The sequence below is a fragment of the Heptranchias perlo genome, chromosome 8 (assembly GCF_035084215.1).
Source record: "Heptranchias perlo isolate sHepPer1 chromosome 8, sHepPer1.hap1, whole genome shotgun sequence".
NCBI classification, from domain to species: domain Eukaryota; kingdom Metazoa; phylum Chordata; class Chondrichthyes; order Hexanchiformes; family Hexanchidae; genus Heptranchias; species Heptranchias perlo.
This window is the reverse complement of record NC_090332.1, coordinates 40,876,826-40,896,453: the sequence shown is the minus strand read 5'-3', so window position 1 is coordinate 40,896,453 and position 19,628 is coordinate 40,876,826. Positions and strand designations below refer to the sequence as shown.

At 44.8% G+C, this 19,628-nt stretch overlaps 1 protein-coding gene across 1 annotated transcript in view; it reads right to left on the bottom strand.

The window, feature by feature from the left end:
• Window positions 1–19,628, bottom strand: part of LOC137324570 (echinoderm microtubule-associated protein-like 6) — a 436,862-nt gene that overhangs the window by 119,460 nt on the left and 297,774 nt on the right. Inside the window, exons 26-28 of the mRNA XM_067989009.1 lie at window positions 19,028–19,116; window positions 15,414–15,590; window positions 10,882–11,083 (exon numbers count right to left, since the gene is read on the bottom strand). Of these exons, the coding sequence (XP_067845110.1) occupies window positions 10,882–11,083; window positions 15,414–15,590; window positions 19,028–19,116 (468 nt within the window). The remainder of the gene's footprint in view (window positions 1–10,881; window positions 11,084–15,413; window positions 15,591–19,027; window positions 19,117–19,628) is intronic.

Here is a 19,628-nt window from a genome sequence, read left to right as displayed (position 1 = left end):
TGAGCACCTGAACAGGTATATGTGGGGGACATGTTTAGTAGGTATTTCTTACATTATGGGTAAGTTTAATAATATTTCTTCAGAACTGTGTATTTTTTTAAAATGTGTTTGTTATGTTGTTATTTCTAACTGTATATATTCACTGAGTAAAGAAGGAAAATGGCAGTTGAAATCAGTGTGAAAAAATTAGAGTGATTTGATTGGTTGATTCTGCGGTACTTGCTGGTTCCTTATGGTAGCTTTGAATAAATGAGGGATGTAATTGGTTGGTTTCCTGCCAGTTGCACAATGCTCTCCACTAATTTTTAATTTGTTCACATTTATTCAGTTAGTTATTTGATTGGTAACTTAACAAAAAGTGATTATTTGAGCTAATCATGGTCATTTGCATTAATAATGTAATGTTTTGAAGGTGTGACACTTTTGAAGTGTGACCCCTCTAAGGTTATGCTTTTAGCTGTAATGCCTTTGAAAGGTGTCACCCAACAGAAACATGTGAGATGTGAAGCCTTTCATTAAATAAATACATAGAAGACTTTCAAGGTTATTAGAATGGTTTATCACTCGAAAACAGTGTATATGTGGGGCAGATGAAGCATTGACATAATGGCCCCGATTTTCGGATGGCGGAGGGGGGCTCCTAAAATTGTAGAAATCCGGAGCGGGTTCGGAGCCCGGCTCCAACCTGCTGACTTCCGGGTTCCCCAGTGACGCGTTCGGGTGCGTGCTCATCTCCCGAATAAGGAACTCCCACCGGCAATTAAAGCCGGCGGAATGATGATTTACATACCTTAACAGATAGTTAAGATATTTGAGATACCTGATTGAGTAGATATTTTGGCAAGGGTGCAATTTTGAAAGATCCTCAGCGTGTTTCCCGTGCTGGGGGAAACACTTCCTGTTGCAACAGATGTGTTTCAGCCAACAGCCAGTGGGAGATGCAAATAAGTATTTGACAGGTGGGGAGAAAACGTCATTTATTGCAGCAGGGCACTCTGTCACTTCAGACAAAGTTTTGGCCGCAAGACCTCTGTGTTTCCACTCAAAATTCTTACTTTCCACCCAAAACTCTGCTGTGCAAACATATCTACCTACTTTGCAGACCCCCTCAAACTCACACCATCAGGATGGGGGGGCGCCATGGCTGCATTCATCACTTCATCCGAGGACGAGCAATATCATCAGCCTCTCCAGGCACGACGTCCAACTCCACCATGTGGAGCTCCACAACACAGTACTGTGCCACAGGCACCCGCACAAGAGCATGGACGGCAACAACAGAGAGAGCGATGTCGCAGGAGGCACTACCCTCGCAACAGGGTCTACAGACCGAGGCTCAGCTTCCTGGACCTCTCTGAGGAGCAGTGCATACAGAGGCTTAGAGTCAGTTGCCAGGTAGTCGCAAACATCTGCAGCCTCCTTCATGCCGAGCTGCTCCCGGCTGGGCCAAGCAGCATCTCCTTACCTGTCACTGTCGAAGTCACCACTGCCCTCAACTTCTTCGCCTCCGGATCATTCCAGGGTGCCACCGGGGATATCGCTGGGGTCTCTCAGTCATTTGCACACAAGTGCATAAGGCAAGTCACCAACGGCTTGTTTCGCAGGGCCTCGCAGTACGTCAACTTCCCCATGGACGACCTCAGCCAGATGGAGAGGGCAGTGGGATTCCACGCTGTGGCTGGCTTCCCACGGGTGCAGGGTGTAATCGATTGCACCCATATAACAATACGAGCACCTCCACAAGAGCCAGGACTGTTCATCAACAGCAAGGGCTATCGCTCCATCAACACTCAGCTCATTTGTGACCACTGCAAGAGATTCCTTCACGTGTGCGCCAGATACGCTGGCAGCTGCCACGATTTCTTCATCCTCCAGGAATCCAACATCCCGCCCCGCTTCCACGCACCGAACACCCGCAAGGGCTGGCTCCTCGTACACACGTGGCTCATGACACCTCTGAGGAACCCCACCACCGAGCAACAGTGTCGATATAACGACAGCCACATTGCCAACAGGACTACAATTGAGCATGCTATGATCGTTCTGGGGGAGTGCTTCAATATGCACCAGACAGAGTGGGATGCATTATAGTCGTCTGTTGTGCCCTGCACAACATGGCACAACAGAGAGGGGTGCTGCTTGAGAAGGCCCCTTCCACATCTGCTACCCATATTGAGGAGGAGGAGGAGGAGGAGGCGGAGAAGCAATCCATGGGCAGAACAGCGGCTCATCTGGCTGCTCGTGACGCCAGGGAGTCACTGCTTTGTGAACGGTTCTCCTAACATCAGACAGTGTGAAGACTCCAGTCCTCACCACCTGGAACGAGCAGTGGCAACACCAGCCCCCCCACTCCCGCACAAAATAGTCCTGCAATTACACATACGCCCGTAGAGTGACCCAATAGGTGGCATCAAATGTAGGCGTTCATGGTGAAACTCATGAAAGGGCCTTATTACAGAAGCCAGTCAAGAATGGCCAAAACGTGGCAGTAGCGGTGACAATAATAATATTTAATGTGCGTTTAACAAAAAGCAAATATAAATAAAAAACATGACCAACCATCAATCACCCTTGTGCATCCCCTTTGTGCTTACAAAACCTTCGCCTTTCACTTCCGACTACCTCTACGTGGTGCATCCCCTGTGGCTGCAGCAGAGGTAGTAGCAGGTTGCTCTTGTTCATGCCTTGACCGATTAGATGCTTTGGGCCTACGACCTCTGCATTTCGGTGCCCGTAAGGGCCCCTCCAAAGACTGCTCCACCTGCACCTGTGCAGGGGTAGACTTGGCCACCTGGAGAGGAGGCAGTATTGCGGATACTGGTTGGGTGGGGGGGCGGGAGGGCAATGGCTGAGACATGGGGGCGCTTAAAGTGGCGTCCCCACTTCCACGTCCCCTTTTGCCATCATCCCTCCCCTGGGCCAGGCCCACACCACTCCTACCACTCTGCTGGACAACAGTTTGGAGGACATGTGTGAAGCCTTATAAGGCCAGTGCTAGAGTATCTGCCTGCCTGTTTAAGGTGGCAGAATGTTGTTCACCCTGAGTCTGAACAGCCGTTGTCAGGGCCTGAATGGACTTATTCGTGAGGCGTGCTTGAAGCTCCATGGAGGCTAGCCTTCCCTCCATCGCAGGCGTTCCTGTACTTACCCGTGACACTACCTCAGAGATGCCCTCACATCCCTGTGACAGTATCTCAGAGATGCCCTCCCTTACCTGTGGCATCATTCCACTCATGCAGGAGTTGGACACCTCCATCCTTTGCGCGATTGAGGAGAGTGCGCATGGCACCTGTTCCAGCACCTCGCAAATGTGCTGCTGCCCCTCGATCATTCTCCTTTTAATGGATGGCCCCCAGGGTTCAGCATCTGTGTCCAGCAGAGCAGAGCCTGGAGAAGAGTACTCCCACCAATGCGGACTCTCCACAGCTGCCCCTGCCACCAGTGTCTGCTCGTGCTCACGTGTGTGGCAACTCACCATGTGCGACCCCAACTAACTGCAGATGGGAACCACCGAGGTGAGAGTATCTGTGCTGGTGGATGGCTCTCTCAGATGTGATGGTGCATTTTCAGAGGCCGGCAGGTCCTCTGAGGAATCACCCTCCGCCATCACAGCGGTCGCTGAAGGCCCTGTAAGAGAACAGAAAGCAATATTAAGCTTGATGACAGATGTTGAGGTGCTGAAGCTGGCAAGGCATGTTAACATCAATTGATATTGTGTGTGTTGAATATTAAAGTTCTGTCACCGGACGTTTGTTGGGTGTCAGTCTCGGCGTCCCCGATGGACAGGCACTCGAGGGTGCGGCTCCGCTCCAGCGCCTCCTGCTCCACGTCTGTGAGCACGACTATCTGATTCAGCCCCTCTCCGGTCCTCGCCCTCTCCTGTGCATTCTGGGCTCTCCTCCTATAAGGGGAGAAAGTAGAGACGCTCGAGTGAGTGATGATGACATGGCCAACCACTGAATGCATCGGTTTAGGTGTGGCTGACCGTGAAAGAGATGCATCAGAGGGTGAGTATGAGACAGAGCCATGACATTGTATGAGGATTGGGATTGAGTGGTAGTGGTGGGGTGAGTACTGGGGAGGTGAGGAAGTGGTGAGTAAGTGCAGGTAAGTTGAGGATGAGCTTTGAGTGGGTGTGAGGAGTGATGTGATAGAGTAGTGTTGGCAACACAGAATGAGTTGGGGGGTTGGAGCGGTGATGTCGAAGACGGAATGTAGGAGAATGAGTAAGTGTACTCACTTTGGCTGACCTAGTTAGGTCATTGAAGCGCTTCCTGCACTGGATCCAGGTGTGGGAGATGTTGCTGCTGCTGGTGACCTCCTCTGCCACCTCGAGCCAGGCCTTCTTGATGGCAGAGGCAGGCCACTTCCTCCTGTCCGCTAGGTAGAACGCATCCCTCTTCTTCCTCACCCCCTCCAGTAGCAGCTGGAGTGAGGCATCACTGAATCTAGGAGCAGCCTTTCCCCTGGGCTGCTCCATTGTGCTTTTTGGGTGTTTGCTCCAGGATCAGCCACTGGAGGACTGCCCCTTTAAATAGAGCTCCTCCAGCTGACAGCCTGTGATGTGGGTGCACAATCTGCCTGCTGCGCAGGTTTCGAAAACCAAACCCGGAAGCCACATTAAGTGGCTCCAATTTACCCGCGATCGTGTGGGGAACGGACAGATTTTATTGGGCGGGTTACCCACACGCCCAATCGCCCCCCCCGCTGCCATCCCGCCTTTCCTCTAATATCGGGGCCGATGTGTTACTGAGCAGTGGACTTCAGGTTAACACCTAAAATGCTTCAGATTGAATTTCTGATCTAAAACTGAGCTATGTGAAGAAAGCAATGAGTTTCTTTGCGGAAGGGTAAGGGAATGAAAAATTAGTATAAGAAAAAATGTCATGAATTCCCCATTAACATCCTCTATCAGTTCCTACAAAGCAAGATTGGTGGGGTTTCTTTTTCAACTCTTGTCATCGTTTGGACAATATGATATTAGGAAAAAAAAGACAGAAATCAGAGCAAATCACTCCTCCCTAAGTTTATACATTATACATTTACCCTGGTCCTTTCCTATAGTTTTTTCCCCATGATATGCATCTTCTGAGTGTAAAGTGATCTACTTGTACTCTGCCAATGTTGCTCTCTAATTACAAGAAAATGAAGTTGGGGAGACACAGTCTCTGATCTTCCCTCTCACATGTAGAAGTGCCTGGGCCTCACTTGATGCTGTTCTTCTAATGGCGCAGCTGAGAACATGTGAGGAATTACATGTGAGGAATTACAGCTGGAGAAAGCACAGTATGCAAAGTTATAATCTACTGTCCCACTCTACTGCCTACAACTAATCTACTCTAAATCATCTGAGCACTGCATCTAAATACTGAGGTTACAATTAGAGCTCCTATTAATCCTTCCTGATAAAGCCACTCTTTCTTAGAGAATAAGGAAATGGCAGAGACGTTAAACAAATATTTTGTATCTGTCTTCACAGTAGAAGACAGAAAAAACATACCAGAGATAGTGGGGAATGAAGGGTCTAATGAGAGTGAGGAACTTTAAGTAATTAAGATTAGTAAAGAAAAAGAACAGGAGAAATTAATGGGATGAAAAGCCGATAAATCCCCTGGACCTGATGGCCTACATCCCAAGGTTTTAAAAGAGGTGGCTGCAGAGATAGTGGGTGCATTGGTTGTGATCTTTCAAAATTCCCTAGATTCTAGAATGGTCGCAGTGAATTGAAAGGTAGCAAATGTAACCCCGCTATTCAAGAAAGGTGGGTGAGAGAAAACAAGGAACTCAGGTCAGTTAGCCTGACATCAGTCTTTGGGAAAATGCTGGAATCTATTATTAAGGATGTGGTAGTGGGGCACTTAGAAAATCATAATATGATTAGGCAGAGTCAACATCGTTCTATGAAAGGGAAATCATAATTAGGGGAACCAGTAGATGTAATATATTTGGATTTTCAAAAGGCATTTGATAAGGTGCAACACAAAAGGTTGTTACATAAAATAAAGGCTCATAGGGTTGGGGGTAATATATTAGCATGGATAGAGGATTGGTTAACAGACAGAAAACAGAGAGTAGAAATAAACGGGTCATTTTCAGGTTGGCAGGCTGTTACTAGTGGGGTGCCGCAAGGATCAGTGCTTGGGCCTCAGCTATTTACAATCTATATTAATGACTTTGATGAAGGGACTGAGTGTAATGTATCCAAGTTTGCTGACGATACAAAGCTAGGTGGGAAAGTAAGCAATGAGGACACAAAGAGCTCAATTTTAACATTGAAAAATGGGTGGGTTTGGGGCGGGGGGGCATTGAAAATTGCCACCATTTCAGACCCGCCCCCAATCTGCCCATTTCCTGTTTTCACCAGGGCAGGAAGAGGGGTGGGCAACCAACCCACTCCCGGGAGGCAGGTCGGGCCTTAAAACCGTTCATGGAGGCTTCGGGTCTCCATTTTTCTAGACTTCTCAATTTCAATCCCGGGGGGCCGGGATTCCCAGGCCTTCTGTTTTATGCCTCGTGAAAGGAGGCAAGAAGGCCCGAGACTAACAAGTAGGTGTCTAGAAAGGCACAGCTAGTGGGCCTGGAGTAGCAAGTATGCTTCCCCCAAGCCCAACAAGCCTATCTGCAATGGCCCCCCAGCAATCGCGGACACCCAACCCCCCAACCCCCAATCGCGGACTCCCAGCCCTCCCCCCCATTCCCATCCTCCGATCCCCGACCACGATTCTCCCACACCCGACCCCCGATCCACCCCCTCAATGATTGCGGACCCCTGATCCCGACACCAGCACCGTGACTGACCCCCGATCCCACCCCCCCATGACTCATGGCCCCCATGCCAACCAATGCCTACCCATGCCAACCTATGCCCACCCATGCCGCCCCATCCATCCATACAAACAAAGACTTATCTGAAGACGTCCTCTCGCTGACTGGACTTCCTTCCGACTGAGACCATCCTGTCAATCAGCCGGTCAGTCGGACGGGAAACCGACAAAAAAAATAATAAAAGACGTCCTTACATCAAAATCGTAAAGCCGTCTGGGAAACCCATACTCCAGACCTCAATTTGACACCCCCCACCCCCTTCCTGGCTCTGTTTTAAAATTGAGCCCAAAGAGTCTGCAAAGGGATATAGACAGGTTAAGTGTGTGGGCCAGAAGGTGGTAGATGGATAATGTAGGGAAATGTGAGGTTATTCACTTTGGTAGGAAGAATAGAAAATTTTTTTAATGGTGAGAAACTATTAAATGCTGGTGTTCAGAGAGAATTGGGTGTCAATGTACATGAAACAGAGAAAGTTAACATGCAGGTACAGCAAGCAATTAGGAAGGCAAATGGTATGTTGGCCTTTATTGCAAGGGGGTTGGAGTACAAGAGTAAGGAAGTCTAACTGACCTGGAGTACTGTGCACAGTTTTGGTCTCCTTGCCTAAGGAAGGATATACTTGCCTTAGAGGTGGTGCAACGAAGGTTCACTAGATTGTATCCTGGGATGAGGGTTGTCCTATGAGGAGAGATTGAGTAGAATGGGCCTATACTCTCTGGAGTTTAGAAGAATGAGGGGTGATCGCAATGATACAGAAGATTCTGAGAGGGCTTGACAGGGTAGATGCTGAGAGGCTAGAATTAGGCGTCATAGTCTCAGGATAAGGGGTTAGCCACTTAGGAATGAGATAGGAGAAATTTCTTCACTCAGAGGGTTGTGAATCTTTGGAATTCTTTACCTCAGAGGGCTGTGGATGCTCAGATATTTGGTATATTCAAGGCTGAGATCGATAGATTTTTGGACTCGAAGGGAATCAAGGGATATGGGGATCGGGCAGGAAAGTGGAGTTGAGGTCAAGATCAGACATGGTTTTATTGAATGGTGGAGCAGGCTTGAGGGGCTGTATGACCTATCCCTGCTCCTATTTCTTATGTTCTTATGTTAAAGGTCATCCTTTTATGTTTCAATTAATTTAATGGGATGTAATTCACCACATTGTGCTCCAACACTGTAAAAAGTTGTTTCAGTGACACACAGATCCCTGTACCACCAAGCAGTTAACTCACTTTGTGCTCAGGCTGCTTCTGGTTTCTGAATGCCAGACCTAAATCATATCAATGTTTGGCCTGGCTACTCAAATCAGGTCAAAATTTATGCTCTGTCTCTTCATTGGCTAAAAAGTGGAATCTGTTTTTAGATCAAATGGGAAGTGAATTTTACTTAAAATAGGTTTCAGGTTGTACATGAATGGGAGAATGAAGGGGAAATAAAAAACAGGTAGAATTATTAAACTAATTATACAGCTAGAAATAAGCAACAAAAATGTAAATGTGTAGAGCTGTATTTACCTATCTATTTTATATGCTAGTCAATTTCCTGTGGAGTTGCACACAGTGAGTCAAGACCAAGGGCATTTTTCAGATCAAGCAGGATTAGGGGACAGGTAGATAACTGAACAAAAGTGGGGCAGGGAAGAAGAAGCAGATGGAGAATTAGAAGAAGTAGAGGGAAGAAGGACAGATGAGGGCAGAGGAGAGGATGGAGGAAATGAGAGGAAGGGAGAGAGGAGAGAAGAATGGGCAGAGGATGAGGAGAGGCCTGGGAGAGGAGAGAAGGGGGACAGACAGAAGAGTAGAAGATGGGCTAGGATAGAGGGGAGGTGAGCAGGGAGAAGATGGAAGAGGATGGGGAGGAGAGGAGGGCTGAGAGGGAGAGAGGAAAGGAGGTGGAAGGAGAAGCAGAGAGGTTAGAAAAGGATGGGAGGGAGGGGAGGAGTGAGGTTCGGGCCTCTGACATTTTTCTGGCAAGCTGCGGGCACCAAATGGGCAGCGTGACTCTGTTGGCAACACTCTTGCTTCTGCGTCAGAATGTGGATTCAAGTAACATTCCAGAACTTGGCCACATAATTTAGGTTAACGTCCCAGTGCAGTACTGAGGTGTCATCCCTCAGCTTGAGATGATACATTTAAGCACTCTTTGCCTGTTCAGGTTGATGTTAAAGTTCTCAAGCTACCATTTGAAAAACAGCAAGCTCTCCTTCTTTCCTGGCCAGCATTCCTCCCGCAACCAATACTACTAAACAGAAGAATTGATCATTGATCTCATTGTTGCTTGTGAGACTGTGCTCTGCATATGGTGCCTGCCACATTTACCAATATACCTATTGAACTTCACTGCATGTGAAGTGATTGGAAATGTTTGAGACATGATCTGGTGTTGTACAAATGCAGATCTTTCCTTTAATGCTCAGTAAATTATCCACTTTGGTAGGAAGAACAGAAAAACAGAATATTTTTTAAAAGGTGAGATACTGAGAAATGTTGGTATTCAGAGGGATTTGGGTGTCCTTGTAAGTTCACATGCAGGTACAGCAAGCAATTAGGAAAGCAAATGGTATGTTGGCCTTTATTGCAAGGGAGTTGGAGTATGAGTGAGGGGGTCTTACTGCAATTATATAGGGGGGTCTGGTGAGACCTCACCTGGAGTACTATATACAGTTTTGGTGTCCTTACCTAAGGAAAGATATACTTGCCTTAGAGGGGGTGCAACAAAGGTTCACTAGATTGATTCCTGGGGTGAATGGGTTGTCCTATGAGGAGAGATTGAGTAGAATGGCCTATATTCTCTGGAGTTTAGAAGAATGAGAGGTGATCTCATTGAAATGTATAAAATTCTTAGAGGGTTTGACATGGTAGATGCTGAGAGGCTGTTTCCCCTAGCTGGAGTCTAGAACTAGGGGTCATAGTCTCAAGATAAGAGGTCGGCCATTTAGGACCGAGACGACAAAAAATTTCTTCTCTGAGGGTTGTGAATCTTTGGAATTCTCTACATCAGAGGGTTGCTCGGTTGTTGAGTATATTCAAGATAGAGATCGATACGTTTTTGGACACTAAGGGAATCAAGAGATATGGGGATAGGGCAGGAAAGTGGAGTTGAGATAGAAGATCAGCCATGATCTTATTGAATGGCGGAGCAGGCTCGAGTGGCAGTATGGCCTACTCCTGCTCCTATTTCTTATATTCTTATGTTCTTATCCTGCTATAGTCGACTAGCAGGTAAGGCTGTCAGGATGGGGAGTGGATGCCGGGAGGGTGGTGGCAAGAATGTGCTGGCAGCGAGCTGGAAGATTTTTGTTGGGCCCAAAGGAGCACTCCGTCTCCTCACAGCCCCACAAAAATCTGTTAAAAACCCATAAAACTTATCTTTTTGGAGGGGCCTCCAGCAGTCCTTTTATGAACCACTGATTAGACTTCTCAATGCCTGGAGAAACAGGACTGACATGTGCCGTGCATACTCTGCCCATTCCTCTTTGAAAGTTGCAATAGGGGATCCGACAACAGGCGCAGAACCCCGGTTTGCATAACTAAACAATCCCCGCCTGTTTTGGGTGAGAGTGCTCCGTGCCAATTTAGGGGTCTACCTGAAAGTTGGAAGTTGAATGGGTGCATAAATTCCCCACCAGACTTTCAACTGCCGGTCCATCTCGTTTTTCAGGCGAGAGACTGGTGACCAGCAATTAAAAGTCTCCTCCACTGTCACCAGAAAAGAACGGGTAAGAAGAAAAATTGGAGGAGAAAAGAGGGGTAGGAAGATTTACTTTGAGAGAAAAAAGTGGAGAACAGCTACAAAATTCACAAGGTGATTCTAAGAAATTAAAATAGCACAAATTATTGAGTATTATTCCTGATTATAAAGTATGATACCAATTTGTTGGAAAAGGGAGAGTGCAATTTGGTGATAGTGGCAATGTATTGCTAGTGTCCTGGTAGATTTCCAAGATAATCCTAACTCTGTAAAATCTAAATTTATTACAAAGATTAAAATAATTAGGGATTTGAAATACAGTAATGCACTCTATGAGGAAAAGCTCAAGCTATTAGTGCATTTTCTGTTTACCTCCATCCTCCTCGGTGTCAGTATCAGACTCTTCACTGTCTACAGGTTTGTTGTCCTTGTTTCCATCAGTTTCCCGACTCCAGATCATCAAAGCAGTGTCAGCGCCACCCACTGTCAGCAACAAGCTGTCATCCTGTGCCCACCTCACGTTAGTCACATGTGCACTGTGGCCCACATACTTTTTAAACTTTGCATATTGGCCCTGGAAAACAAATGAGTCACATTTTCAGTTAGTTTAGTGGTTATCATGACTTTATATACCAAGTTTTAGTAACCCTTTATAATACAGAAGTATGGATACTATACCACAAGAGAAAGTATATCTAAACTAAATATTAATTTTGACATTTTACTTTTTGTTGATAATTTTGAAAGCTTTCTCTCTGGATTACTTAAGCATAATTTGTATTGCATTAAATAATAGAGAAAACCATCTTCAGCCAGAAGTGCCAAGTGGATGATCCATCTCTGCCTCCTTCCAAGATCCCCACCATCACAGAAGCCAGTCTTCAGCCAATTCGATCCAAAGAATCATAGAAAGTTACGTCATAGAAGGAGGCCATTCGGCCCATCGTGTCCGTGCCGGCCGAAAAAGAGCTATCCAGCACTTGGTCCGTAGTCCTGTAGGTTATGGCACTTCAAGTGCTCATCCAAGTACTTTTTAAATGAGTTGAGGGTTTCTGCCTCTACCACCCTTTCAGGCAGTGAGTTCCAGATCCTACTGCCTTCTGGGTGAAAACATTTCTCCTCAGCTCCCCTCTAATCCTTCTACCAATTACTTTAAATCTATGCCCCATGGTCACTGACCCCTCTGCTAAGAGAAATAGGTCCTCCCTATCCACTCTATCTAGACCCGTCATAATTTTATATACCATGATTCACTCCATGTGATATCAAGAAACAGCTGAATGCACTGGATACAGCAAAAGCTACGGGCCCAGACAACATTCTGGCTGTAGTGCTGAGGACTTGTGCTTCGGAACTAGCCGTGCCTCTAGCCAAGCTGTTCCAGTACAGCTACAACACTGGCATCTACCCGACAAAGTGGAAAATTGCCTAGGTACGTCCTGTCCACAAAAAGCAGGACAAATCTAATCCGGCCAATTATCGCCCCATCAGTCTACTCTCAAATCATCAGCAAAATGATGGAGGGTGTTGTTGACAGTGCTATCAAGAGGCACTTACCCTCCAATAACCTGCTCACCAATGTTCAATTTGGGTTCTGCCAGGACCACTTGACTCCGACCGCATTATAGTCTTGGTCCAAGACCTAGAACCTTCACCACACAGACTGCAGCGGTTCAAGAAGGCTCACTACCACCTTCTCAAGGGCAATTAGGGATGGGCAATAAATGCTGGCCTTGCCAGCAATGCCCACATGCCATGAATGAATAAAAAAAAGGGAGAGAGAAGCTAATTCATGGAGGTCTGATTCCTTGATAAATATTTGGTCTGTTTGTCAACATTAATCTCCATTTCCACTTTCAAAATCCAAGATGATATAACTAGTTCTGGTAAGAAGTCAAAAGAAAAAGTAATGTACCTCAAAGTGAGGTGCTAGTTTACCCTTCTGGAAGGAACTAGTCACATCCCTTTTTTACTTATCTTGGGATAGATAGTAATAAGACACTGTGGACTAGATGCTATATTCAAACAGGTCAGTATATTAAGCGTACACTATTGTGGACATTTTGTGTGCCATATTGTATATGTATACTTTCCATTTTGTAAATGAGAAATTTTGGGAAATTATGCTATTCTATTAATTCAAAGTTTATTTTAAAAAGTCCAATTTTTGCACCAAATCTGTGCTAGTCTAAAAGTTCCTGCACTCTTGCTCTTCCTGGCCCCAAAGGATTTCTAACAGAAGTAATTTTTAAAGACTTACCGTGGAATCTTCTGGCCAGTCGGCGCCTCCCGTCGTGGTTCTGCTGCCGGGCTGCAGATAGTGCGGGACTCCCCTGACTTTAAGTTAATATTACATCGCGGCGCCAATGATGTCATCAGGCCGCGACTTTTGAATATTAAGTAGGCCCCCGCTTGCATATAGAATCATACAATTTTACAGTATTGAAAGGAGGGCATTCAGCTCTTGCACATATGCCGGTTCTCTGAAAGAGCTACCACTTAGTCCCATTCCCATACTCTTTCCCCATAACCATTTATTTGTTTTTCAGAACCTTATCCAGTTCACTTTTAAAAGCTATTAAGGATTCTGCTTCCACCACTGTTTCTAGTAGGGCATTTCCTCCACGTTAAAAAAATTCTCCTGTTGTTCTTTTGGTGTTAATCTTAAATAGGGGCAAATCTGCTGCTGTGAAAAGAAGCAGAGCTCATTGACTATAAATTGCCACAATTATTAACGGGTTTCCTGAGAGATGAAAGTTGCCAAAATGCTTTAGTTTCATGTCTGACCTAGTAAATATTGTTCCAGACAATGTTGGTGCTGTTACCCTCATACCATCTACTCAGGTGATGGAAATAATTGATATTACAGTTATCAGCCTGTTGTGAAAGAACCGGCGTTTCTTCAAAGATGCTGGCTTCCAACTCACAGGAAGTGAAGGGTATATCTTGGCAGCAGCCCTTGGATGTTTAATTCAGCCATGTTTCTACATCACAGCAGTGAGACAGTGTACCCATGTAAAAGATCAAAGTACTCAGTTTAAAGATTCAGAAAAGGGTCACAAATTCTAGAGAGCTTTGTTATTTTAAAGTCAAGAAATCAGTGTGTGTAAGTTTTGTATTGTTCAGCTGCATTCATTTTTGCTTTTGCGTGAATTTCTTTCTTGTGTAGATTTGACTGGTAGTTTAGGCTGAATGCTATGGTCCAACAATGTAATGTTTTTCAGTTTATTGAAGAGGACAGGACTGCAAGGCGGGAAACCCACGTGGAATAACTTGATAAAATGGTAACTGTTAATCCTACGGCTCACTAGCTCATTCACTTGGTTTCAGATCACAGGAGGCAAGGAACTGCCTATGGAAACTGCCTTCTGATGTAAACATGAGTAGAGAATATTGGGAGCGAGGCCAAATTGTAATAGGACCCATTCCTGAGTTATGCTCATTTGCCTCTTAATGTGTGCCAACATTTCTTTGCCTCTTTGATTCTGGATGTTCCATTATTTGTGAACACAATGTTCTTTCAACTTCTTTAAAACATTGGAATGCTCCAATGGAAGTGTCCCAGGCGCAAGGTAAATGTGAGGCTGTTAATATATTTTATTAATTTTTTAAATGTAAATTTCTGTCTTAAATTACCTCTCCCTCCCCCTTTTCATCTCTTACTGGCCTTCATGCCTTCACTACTGAGAGACAAGGAGAAGAAATGCCAAAGCTAGAATTCCAAAATTAAAACACAAAATGCTGCAAATGCACAGAAGGTGATCAGCATCTGAAGGAGAAAAGCTGGGTTCATATTTGGGGTGCAGCCCTTCATCAGATTTCTGCTTGTAGGTGCCTGCACAAGCTGCTACTGGACCTGCACCATCTCTCTGCAGCCCGAACTTCGCTTAGTATTAGACTGAGGCTGATTGAGTGGATCCCATACAAACGTGCATGGTCCAGGGTTCATGGATCCTACTCCCAGAACATTGTGAATGTTTCTGTCCTAACCTCCTTGACTCAAATAGGAGATTTCTGTCTCTAGTTCATGTAGCTTTTAAAAATAGCTAGAATTAAAATAGAAGGGCTGAATACGAGGGGTGGGCACTCCCACTGAGAAGTGACGCCCTCTGGGAGTAGTGGTCTGGAAATTGCAGGATTGCACCTTCTGAGTTTCAACCCATAATTTAAGTAGATGAAAAATCAAGGTCTGTGGGCCTGCAATTTCCTGACCAGCACTCCCTGCAAGCGCTGCTTCTTCCAGGGAATGAAAATTGTCCGGGTTGTACAAAGGGCAGGCGGGCGGAGCTGCCCTTCCCGATTACAGCCCAGTGAAGATTAATTTTTATCTCTCTGAGTTTCAGTATGCTCAACTACCTAGCAATTTCTTGCCAAATTCTTTAGGCCACTTAATTTAGGCTTTTTATTTCCTATGCCAAATGACTGGTCATTATTTTTAAGATCTACAGCCACATTAAACTCTAATTCTAAGGTTATGAATAGTCTTTTATCTCCAGTATTTTAACAATGCACTGTATTCTGCAGGCTTTCGAAAAAACTCTGCCCCTCTAAATCACTGCATTTATACTTAAAATAATGTACAATCTAATTTCCACACAATTTACACGCTCCACATGACAGTGGATGCATTTGTAAGACAATGAGTAAAACCTTACTGTGGAGCATTTTGAAGTGGAGATGCCGCATTTTGAAGACATCTGGTGGCTGCTCATAGATATCACACTAGAATTTTTAGCTTGTGTAGCTGCATAAATTTGATTAGGCAAGCATGTTTAATGGCATACACACAAAAAATACAATTTAGCCCATTTATCATGGGAGATTTAAAACAAAGGTGAACTGAATTACCAACTATACCGTCTTATTTTTGTATATTGTCAAAATACTAGTGTCAATCAAGTTACCTTCACTGGGTATGAAAAGAGCTTCATAAAGCCGAAGTCATCCCCTGTGACTATAAGTTTTCTGTCTTTGGTTAGACAGGCCGCATTGACATCTGTTATATCACTGTGTGTAGGCCAGATTCCTTCACACGTTGGTCCTAAAACACATGTCCAAGTAGCCCAGTCTATCTTCTCTATCTGCATAAAAAAATGAAACAGATAAACTGGAACTTCTTGAGATCAAATCTCAGTTAAGATTTACCATTCTCTGACAGAATAATTGATCTCAACATATCTAGCTACTTTTTAGCTGTAATAAAGAAAATGTCGGTGCAGAAAGTATGTGATCCCAAGAAAGATTGATAGTTCACTGAATAAAACTTTACTGTCGAGCATTTTGAATTGTAAACAATTTTACAACACCAAGTTATAGTCCAACGATTTTATTTTTAATCCCACAAGCTTTCGGGGGCTTTCCCCTTCCTCAGGCGGTGTGGAAACATTTTGAAGACATTCATTGGCTGCTCATGAGTATCGCACTAGAATTTTTGTGTGTGAAAACAAGGTGTTAGTGGCTAGACACTAAGGCCCCAATTTTAACTGCCCCCCCTGGCAGAAACTGGGCGGGGTGTGGTGGGAAGTTAAAATATCCAATGTCAGTTACCCCCATCAATCCCGCTTCCTTCCCGATGTGTCCCCATATTAACCTGCTCTTTTGAGCAAGTGAACAGGACACTTGCAAGAAGGAAGTGGGGTCCTGTTTTAAATATACAGATCGGGTCCAATGATGTCATCAAGACTCGATCTGCAATATCAATCAGAGGTCTGAGTGGGGAAGCGGGGGAGGGGCAGTTTTGGCTCCCCTGCCAGGCAAAACCTGCCGGGAGCTGGATCCTGGGCCAGATTAGGCCCAGCAGGTAAGTTTAAAATTTATTTTATCAGGTTTTCTTGTAGTCTAGGAGTGCTCCTCTGGGCCTCACAAGGAAGTCTTGGGCCTCCCTTCAACCAGGCTACTCCCCCACCCCGCTCCCCCTGATCGCGATAAGACCCTCCCCCCAGCCCCGGCCCCAATTGCGGGCAGCCTCCCCCAGCCCCAGCCCCGATCGCAGGCAGACCCCCCCCAGCCCCCGGCCCCAACTGTGGACAAATCCCCTCCCAGCCCCAATCGTAGACAAATCCCCCCTGGCCCCGATTGCGGCAAAGCGCCACCCCTCCCAGCTTTGATCGCGGCAAGGCCCCCCCCCACCCCGCCTGATCCCTGCGCAGAGCCTTCTGCTTCCCACCACCGCACCCCCCCCACCCCTCCACCCCCGGCCCCGATTGCCAGCCTCCCAAACCCTCCTGATCTCCAATCTCCCCCACTCCCAATCGCGAGCTTCCCCCTCTAGATCGCGAGCCTCCGCCCCCTCCTGCCGATCACGAGCTTCCCCTCCTCCCGATTGCGACCCTGGAGCTGATGCTCCCTTCTGAGTGCCAGGAAACCTCCCCATGGCTGTGGCTTTCTGCTGCTAATTTTCTCTCCTACCCGCCAGCCAGGCTGTCCATTTAGCCAGCCTTGCCGAGTTCCTCATCCTATTATGCACTGCCCTGCACCCTCCATGGCTCCCCATTAATTTCAGGGCCTAAGCCTTTTAACGTCATCATAGTAACTTAAATATTAGCGAAACAACAGTAAACTTTTTTCTCCTTCCTGCTAAAAAGCGACTTAATTTACAACTACAAAGTTCCAAATTAAAAATCCAATTAATAAGACACAGCACAGATTTGACTATTATTATGAATTTCTAAGTTTGGTTTTATAAAATAAACTTAACCATAGTTTTTAGCTGGTGACTTTAAATAGCTTAACAGAAGGAAAAGTTATAAACAGAATGTGATCATGTCAGAGTTACCTTAAGTTGGCTTCACTGCAGTTTATTTGAAGATGGCTACTAATTATTGGCAGAACTTTCCGAATGTTTGTAAAATATATATGATTATGTCATAATGTTGCAAGGTCGTTATCACCTTGGTTAGGGAAAAAGAACCTCAGTAACTGAAAAGCATTGCTAAGTCTGTGGAAAATTGGATTGTGTTGTGGTATAACCTAAGCAAGATCAGTTAATTATTTTATAAAATTGTAAATGTGGGATTATATCCGTATAAATAGACTTGTGTGAAGGTTAAAGTGGAGTCTTCAATCATATAGAGTTCAATTTAGAAAAATTTCCAGATCAGAATGGTTGTATGCTTAGGCGGAAAAGATAAATGTTCAGAAACTCGGGCCTAGATCTTCTGATCCAGTGGGAATTGCAGCCTTTTGCGTCTGCCTATCTCTTTGACTCTGGCAGATCGACTGGCGCAGCTCATTTATATGTTTGTGGTGGACTCATGGTGACACTTCTGGTGCTGTCAGGTTGGCAACTTCAGGTTTTGGGCGGGGGGGTGGGGTGGTAGAGGGAAATCATAGTGCTGCTTGTCGCAGCGCAGCATTGCTGGTGATGCCAGCTGAAGGAAACAATGTTTCTTTACAGTTTCAAATCTCTTGTGTTGCTTAGTGTGAACAATTGTTCTAGAGGTTGTCGTTTCATTTTTAAATCCCTTCCCCATCTCCTTAGCAACTTTGGATACCAGAAATGCAACAGCACTCCTGACATCCAGAGTTGATAAGGTGCTAACGGCAGAGAATAAATATGTCAGATAATATATTCCCGTCGTTAACCTATCATTTGAATATGCCTGTTTAATCTGCCCTCACTTCCGGCAGAAAATCCCTGAAGTGGTGGTGGGGGCCAGGGAGTTGGTGGAACAGACCCCATGCCACATTTTTTACTCCCACTCACTCAGGTACCATTCGGAAAAGCGTGGTAAATCAGAAAACCTAGCTCTCATGTCTCTTATACAGTACAGCATTTGTCTTAACTTGCAAATTTTGCCCACGATCAGTGAAATGACAAATAGGTGATAAAACTGTAATAATTTACATTTTTACAAAGTTCCTCGTATAAATATAAACATCAGAGTGCTTTACAGGGCAGAAAAAAAGTGAACACTGAGGCAGATGAACAAGGAGAAATGAATGGGGGCACAGGCACCATCAAAAAGAAGGGATTTTAGAAGGCTTTTGAAAAAAGGGAGGGAGGTGGCAAGATGGAGACTAATGCAAATATTTTAAATAAAAATAAAATTAATTGGTAGTCAGATAACTTTAATGACTCTAGATAACCCTTTGAATACTAAATGACCTTTTCTGAATATTCTACTTTTTTCATATAAATTGATGTTTGGCAAATTTCTGAAGTTGAGTGTCGAAAGGAGTATGAGAAATGAACACAACCGTAGAATATTTCTTAATTCGTAGTATTCTCAGAGCAAACAATTATTTATTTTTTTATACTGGTGGAGAAATATTTCTGCAGTACTTAAATGGTTATAATCAAAGCTGTTGTGTATTTTAGCAATTATTTAAAATACCTTAGTAAGATTATTTTCATAGCTAAACATTAGATTTTAAAATTTCATTGGGAGACCCCTGCCAGTCTCAAATAACATTTTCACTCACACAAAATGTGAACATATGGAAAAACTATTTTTGCTGATCTTGAATTCCGTATAAAAATATGTAACTTATACTGCACAGTTGATGAATTTCATACCTCTGTACTTCTAATTGTTTGTCTTCTCCCTCTTGGTGCTTCAAAAAACAGATGCTCTTTGGCACCTGAATTAACTTGTAATAACTTCCCTGTATGCACAAGAGACATAATTTGAACCAAGAGCCATAAATAAATATTGTTTACCACAGTAATATTTGTTCTCAGAAGGAAGTCACACATACAAATACAAGCTAAGGTTTGAATGGTGTGTACTTAAAAGCTGGAAAACTTTCAGATTCATGCCCATATCTTCTCCAAATCTGCTAAGCACCCAAATATCTGCAAAAATATTTATAAAATATTTATAAAACGCTGGCTCAGCCACAACTGGAGTACTGTATCCAGTTCTGGGCAATGCACTTTCGGAGGATGTGAAGGCCTTAGATAGGGTGCAGAAGAGATTTACTAGAATGATTCCAGGGATGAAGGACTTCAGTTACATGGATAGACTGGAGAAGCTGGGGCTGTTCTCCTTAGAGCAGAGAAGGCTGAGAGGAGATTTGCTAGAGGTATTCAAAATCATGAAGGGTCTAGACAGAATAGATAGAAACTGTTCCCATTGGCGGAAGGGTCAAGAACCAGAGGACATAGATTTAAGGTG